The sequence below is a fragment of the Etheostoma spectabile genome, chromosome 6 (genome assembly GCF_008692095.1).
Source record: "Etheostoma spectabile isolate EspeVRDwgs_2016 chromosome 6, UIUC_Espe_1.0, whole genome shotgun sequence".
Lineage (NCBI taxonomy): Eukaryota > Metazoa > Chordata > Actinopteri > Perciformes > Percidae > Etheostoma > Etheostoma spectabile.
Genome location: NC_045738.1, coordinates 18,868,505 through 18,875,458, shown reverse-complemented (window position 1 = coordinate 18,875,458; position 6,954 = coordinate 18,868,505). Strand labels below are relative to the sequence as shown.

The window sequence follows — 6,954 nt, the reverse complement described above, 5'->3', positions numbered from 1 at the left end:
ATATTTCTTCCCGTATTTCACCCACTTTATCCCGCCTATTTATTCCTCTAAAAACTCTCCTACAACCCAGTCTCCATCAGTCGCAACTCGCGAATTTTCCTAACCAGAAAAACAACAGATTGCCCTGCTCTGCCTCTGATTGGCTAGTACTCGTTGGGTCAGAGCCAATTAGAAGAAGGAAGTGGGCGGGAACTAATGCTGCTGTCTCCAGTGTATATGGGGAAAGGGGCGGGACCGAGGAACAGGCAAGACAAACTCCTACGTTTAAATAACATAAAGAAAATATCTGCTTGTTGGAGCTGGGAAGAAGCCCAAATAAGCAACTACATTTAGTAACAAGCCCAAAAAAACCGCGACTCGTGACTACCAATATTTGTAAGCGACTTTACAGAAAAACAAGCCCAAAATCGCTTATAATAAGCGGACTTGGCAACACGGGCCTTGGTCCTTTCCATTCTGGGCTTCACCACTTATTTATATCTATCTTGTTAGCAAACTTTTAAATTAAATAAATAAAGTACAATTGACATTACATTGTGAATTCAATTGCGGGTTAGCTTAGTGCTGTTAACCGCGGTCAAAATAACTTTATGAGCGTGTTGAACCTGGATATTGTAACACTGTGTTATTTACAATTACACTTGAACGTATCATCTGTGTTTTACCAGAAGTTCTTCTTTTCGTTGGAGCCACTAAAGGTCAAAAGGTCGTATGATGCAATTGACTTGTTGATTATGATTAATGATTAAATGATTAAATACAAAAAGTAATTTTGTATATACAAAAAGTAATTTTATATATACAGTATATACAGTATATATATACTGTACATATATACTGTATATATAAAACTTTCTTGATGATTTTACATATATACTGTATATATTTTCAAATCACATTACTAAGTTAAGATGAAAAAAATGACTATACTTTTAGATATATAAAAAAAGTCATTATATATATATGTATATATATATATATGCAGTATATATATGACTTTTTATATATCAAAAGGGATAGTCCTTTTTTACATCTTAATTCAGTAATATGATTTGTAAATATATACAACAACATGGAGCAATCTCAACTCTCACACACAGACACAGTTAATGTGAAATTATTTAATTCTTGCAACATGATAAGGAAATTAGAGCAATATTTTGTTTTCTTAATACATCCATGGAATTTTCAAATTACATTAGACATTAGTTAAGTGGACATAGCGATAATGTAAACACGCCCTTTTGTTATGCATTTTCATTTCATAGGCCACGTCTCGTTTGGTTTAAATAAATGTGCCACATGCACTTGCTCTTTACTATCAATTCCCACATAAATACAGTTAGATACGTTCCTCAGATACACACAGACATAAAAATATAACATTAAGTAATATTAATGTTGCTGATACGCTTCCAGGTGAAATACAAAAGGTACAACCTACTGGTTTTAAATAAAGTGTATTTTGAATTTGCAGGAATTCAATTTAGATGCTGAAGGTCCATAATAATATAATATAAAACTACAAAAGCACTGAAAATGTGTTTGATTTTTGTATAGATATCGTTATGTGAAAACTGATGCACCTTAATGCATTGGCTGAATTACGATTGTCACCATTACAATCTGGCTAGGTCGCTTTTTCACACATTACCGCATTAACTACGACTATTTTACAGGGGTAACTCTAGTTTACTAAGCTAGAACTCCAATCCATCTGTAGATAGCAAGTGAATCTATAATTGCAACATGAGTCTGTACAAGAGCATCAGCAGAACATCTGAAATGTAAAATATCATTTTTACATTATGTATATTTTGAGCCTCCTCAGACCTAATCCAGTCTGGAGCCGTAGACCTCCACCTCACACAGGGTCAGGTACTCGCTTCTTCCAGGGATGACGATGTTAACGTAGCGACCGTCCATCCCATTACACTGAAATACTTCAGTGAAACCTCCAGGGATGCTGGAGATCACAGCACACCTAGCAAAATAAGAAAATACTTTGTCAACTCCTGATTAATTTTGTTTAAATGGATGCAAAGTCATGACAAACCTACATTCTTAGTTTTTTGGGGCATTTTCGGCCATTCTTTGACAGGACAGCTGAGGGCATGAAAGGGGAAAGAGAGGGGGATAGATGTTGGGTCTGTGAACTCACCATTGGCAAGGCTCAATCTGAGGGGCGGGATAAATGGTTGTCTTTCAAAATTACCACTGCACGCAACAGGATAGCGCTACAACCAAGCAGAACAACGAAGAAGGTAGCAGATGGACTAAACTTTTGCCATATCCGGTCGTCAAAACTCCGAACACATCTTCCTTTTAAAAGAATGACTTCAGTGCTGTTCTTTGTTCTTTTTTTTAAACAAAAGTTTAAGGGCCTTTTTCCATTACCGCTGCCAAGCTGGAGCGTGTAGCCACTCTAATTCTTGCTCTATTTCTTATTAATTTCTTGCGCGCAACAAAGCGCAAGCAGGAAGCATGAACAAGCTCGAGGACAGCAGGATGCCAGGACTCTCAGAGTGACAGCAAGTTGGTCTTGTAAACTTACTGGGTTAAGATGAGTTCTTTTATGGTGAATGAAAGGCTTGAGCCAACAAATTAGGTCATCGAATCAAATCAAAGCATTAACGTAAAAACTGCTGCCACTTCTGCCGTTGTTTACCTTTTTCTTTTACCTCTAGTCCGTGTATATAGAAATAGCAAAGTCGGTAGCTTTTCCTCATTAGCGCCACCTCAGTTCAGGAGAAGACTGCAACTAATGTTGCGATCCCCACGCGTGAGTATAAACAGTTACGGCTCTCCTATGATGTCACATTGGTGCTTGAAAGGTTGGCTGCAGCGAGTATACCCCACGTTTAACACCAAGTCTTACAGAGTTGCGGCCAAAGTCGATTCAAAAGACCGCTGTTGGCCAGCAGCAGCCATAAGCCCACCTACCAACCCTACACGATGGGATTGGCCCGGGCAGAGTTTGGGTTTTCCAGCTCGCAAGCCAACGGAGAGTTGCTAGACTGACCCTGGCTGCAAATTACATGTGCTGCCGCTAGGGTGGGTCTAGATTTCTACACAACCACTGTGTTGATGAGCAGTTTTGGTTTTTAAAGCAACGCTTTGTAACTTTTAACGCAAGCTGTATTTCCAATGAAACAACCTGTAGGGGGACCAGGTTAAACCCAATGACGGATAACCATTACTTACAAACTTTTAGTTATAGTAGTATTTTAGTATTTGCACTGTAAACTACCTAGGATTGTTGTTTCCATTGTTATCAAGATCCTCTCCAATTCGAATCTCAGCTCCATTGAGTCGATTTGGGACAGAGTCTACTGTGTTGGTTATGTTAACAGAAAACACTTTGTGGGTTTTGCCCAGGTCCAGTCGCCACCAGGGGTTGAAGTCGTCTTTTGTGTGAGTACAAGAACCATGGCCCCAGATGGCTTCACGATTCCCATCTATAGCATTATATGCAATGCCGCTAGAATACAGTGATGACTGCGAGGCTTTTCCTTGGATAGCCAGGTTCTCTCCTGCAAGCAGAACACATTTACACACATCAGTATATCTAGGTTCCCTTGATGATCTTTGCAGAAGAAAGTGTGCTCAATCTGTAAATGTTAAACTATTTCCACATTGATGCCTTTTCCAGTCGTAAGAGGAAAATGCAGTGAGACAGATGGAGACGTCACGGAAAGTAAATATGCCTGCTGTTATTTTAGATCAGCAACACTTGAAGGACCACCCAGCAGCTAGTGTAGATTATCGTGTACTGTATGTCAGTATCCCTAATACCAAATTTGCAAATCTTGAGAAACTTGTTCTTACAATTTAACAATTGCTATTGCCTATGAGTAATTTTTCAGGTTCATTCATTTTCAAAATAAAGGAGCTGGCTGGAGAGGCAAATATAAAATGAAACAAAACCATCAACTAGAAAATCAAATCTTGCGTGGCTTCAGCCACTTATTGAATTCTCACCAGTTGGGGCCCGGTACCCGTAGACTTCCACTTCGCAGAGTGTTAGGACTTTTCCTGAACCAGGTAGAACCACAGTCACATATCGTCCTACCACAAGTTTGGTAAAAGTCAATTTTAAAGACCTGCCTGCTGGGATATGGTCAATTACACCAGCCCTAAAAGAGAGAGAGGAAGCAGTGCATGAAGTTGTTTTACAACTACAGTACCAAAGCTAAATAGCAATACATATTATATGTATATTTAAGTAATATTTAAGTAATAAATAACACCAACACTTAATCTGCGGGAAAAAGTAGAGGCAGTACTCACACCGCAATGCCACGTGTTCAGTTGGTATGACTGTCAGTTGGTCTATCAAATACTAGTTAATAGATCCTAAGATGATCTAAGTCACTATCTTGGAAAGCTGAAGTCTACTAAACAATTTCCTGGTGGAATCCCTGTATTTAAGAAGTCATTACGTTCACTCACACTGGGTTTGAGGAACCATTGTCTTGCAAAGAGTTGCCGATATAAATCACTGCCCCGTTGAGCCTCTCTGGAAAGGCGTCTCCTCTGTTGGTGACGATGATGGACGTGACGACGTAGGACTCCAGCAGGTCCACTCTCCACCAGGGGTTGGTCTGTTCAACAGTGTGGGTGCATGATCCGGCGCTGTAGTCAGAGTCACGATTTCCATCAATAGCATTGTGGGCAAAACCGTACAAGTCTGCAAAACGGTTTGACTGGGTCGCTCTCCCTCGCAAGGCCACATTTTCTATGAGTGAAACAGTTGAACAACACATTAAGACGCTTGATGGGATGTTTGTAAATTACTAAACAGTTCATTGGTCTATTGGGCTACTTTGGGTCAGTAGAAACAAGTTGTGTCAGCTTTTAAGTCGTTATGGTGAACTTTTTTTGCAAACAGTTGCTTTTTTATTATTCATTTGGAGTGGTGTTTGTCCAGCTAATACAATGTTCCAATATTCCCTCTCTTTTAGCTGTTTTTGGTGTTAACAAACTCCTGAGATAACTATCTGTCTCTTTAGCCACTAAGTGTGATTAGCTAGTCTCTGTGTGCAATGGCTTTTTAGAGCTCTTATACTAAAAACACCTTCCTGATGCAGCAAAACACAAACATGACACAATGAGAGCACGAACCGAAACAGTAAGTTTATAACAATGAGTTAAAAAGTACAAGCACTGTAAAGCTGAGGTGAGCTGCAAATCCAGGTGATCATTCTCAGCAGGTTCAGTACTATGAGTGGCCTCTTTCTTTCACATCGTCACACTTTCATTTGATATAATAAATATATTGATTACAGCTGCTTAAAGCTTAGATAAATGGCTCAATCCCAACCAAAAATTTGCTATTTTATCTCTTTTCATAGCGTAGTAAGTTAAACGTTTTCACTTAATAGATAAAGATCCTGCTGCAAATGTTGAAAGACAACTGTGCAGACCGTGTAATGGTGTAATGTCACAGAAACCCTTTCTTAAACTGAATATCTGGTAAACTCAGAGAAACATTTCCCCTTCAGCAGGTGAATGGGAAAACAGCCTTCTAATGTGCAACTCTGCACATAAATCCTGTTGCAGTGAAGCTCAAACACTCAAGTGAAGTATCAATGAAGAAGTTACATTTTTCACTGTTGGGGGACTTTAGGAATTTATAAGAACAATATCAAAGACATAGCCGGATCATACTTACGATAGGTGTAAGCCGAGCACGTCCCCAGAAGGAACAGCAGAAGCAGAACTGAACTGGGTTTCATTGTTCTGGTTAAAACAGACAAGAGTCCATGACAAACATATGCTGAATGAATAAACCCTGTCATCCCTGTTACTGTATTAAATGGATCCCTGACCTATCTATGTTAGAGAAGTTAGATATCCAAGCTGCATAGATATGAACATGGTGGCAACTATAAGTAAGAAACTATGTGTATAGTCTTAACTTGCACAAAATGCGCAGCAAGCTGAATTTTTTATATTATATGATAAAATATATTTTCAAAGTATTTTAAGTATTATTCAACAACAGACCTTAACTTGCGAAGTGAACCCAGAAGACGAAGTGCGGCTGTTTGTGCTGTGTTAGTGAATATGATTTGATGTGAGCACACAGGGGATGTTTATGTGCAGTCTTATCATGGTACATTCTGTTTATCGATGATTTACCACAGATGACTGGTATTTGTCCTTGAATGTAGATAAGGCTCAAGTCAGCAGATCAGGGATCAGCAACATTGTAATGATACAAACTGTATACATACATATATATATATATATATATATATGTATATATATATATATATATGTATAGTCCTGCTCATACATTTGTACTTGATGATTAATTAGAGATACATGTAAACTGGAGAGAGTTGGACCGTGTTTGTGCCTTTTCAGAGAGAAAAAATAAGAAGTAGAAATGTGAAATGTGGAAACAGACATTTAATCGAGGATGGCATAAAACAGTAGTTTCAGGGAGTGTCCACATTGCACAAAATAAAAACCTGAGACTAAGCATTTTCTGCATTCAGGGCCGATTGTCATTGTAAGCATTTTGCCTCTTAGCTGCTCTTGCACGTCCCGCGGTCAAAGTTCAACAGGGTTCAACTTTGACCGAGCAAGAGCCGCTGCGGCGTGCATCCACGTGTGTGGGGAAAACAAACAGAAAAAAGTAAACACAGAATCCACTTGGATCCACAAACAGAACACGGACGAGAGGTTGATTTTGGCCGTCAGTGATCTCCCAGAGGTGTACGACACAAGTTTGAGGTCGCACAGAAACCTTGGACGCAAAACTATGCTGCGGTGCATATTTTCACCATAATAGGCATTCCAGATGTGTAGCTTATTGTAGCCTTTTAATTTAAGTCATTGATGTTTGTTTTAGATTTGACGAATGTTCTTATTGTTGTTATTATTATTGTTGTTTTGTAGTCTTTATACTGTCTTTTTTCTTGCTAAAACTGCTGCTGGAACTTT

The 6,954-nt window shown here is 38.9% G+C and overlaps 1 protein-coding gene and 1 long non-coding RNA gene across 3 annotated transcripts in view; both read right to left on the bottom strand.

The window, feature by feature from the left end:
* Positions 1-1,106: 1,106 nt before the first annotated feature.
* On the bottom strand, positions 1,107-6,103 carry si:ch211-215k15.4 (fucolectin-1). Of its 2 annotated transcripts, XM_032517613.1 has the most exons (6): positions 6,010-6,103; positions 5,675-5,742; positions 4,453-4,738; positions 3,982-4,136; positions 3,251-3,533; positions 1,107-1,984 (listed from the first exon to the last, which is right to left on the bottom strand). In XM_032517613.1, the coding sequence occupies exons 2-6, from the start codon at positions 5,736-5,738 to the stop codon at positions 1,834-1,836; spliced, it is 939 nt and encodes a 312-aa protein (XP_032373504.1). In that variant the 5' UTR covers positions 5,739-5,742; positions 6,010-6,103; the 3' UTR covers positions 1,107-1,833. The 2 variants fall into 2 exon arrangements, with proteins under 2 accessions (XP_032373504.1, XP_032373503.1); XM_032517612.1 differs by lacking the exon at positions 6,010-6,103 and having other exon boundaries at positions 5,675-5,935.
* A 795-nt stretch (positions 6,104-6,898) lies between these two features.
* Positions 6,899-6,954, bottom strand: part of LOC116690572 (uncharacterized) — a 9,337-nt gene continuing 9,281 nt past the window's right edge. The window contains exon 3 of the long non-coding RNA XR_004332293.1: positions 6,899-6,910. This is a non-coding gene — a long non-coding RNA (uncharacterized LOC116690572). The remainder of the gene's footprint in view (positions 6,911-6,954) is intronic.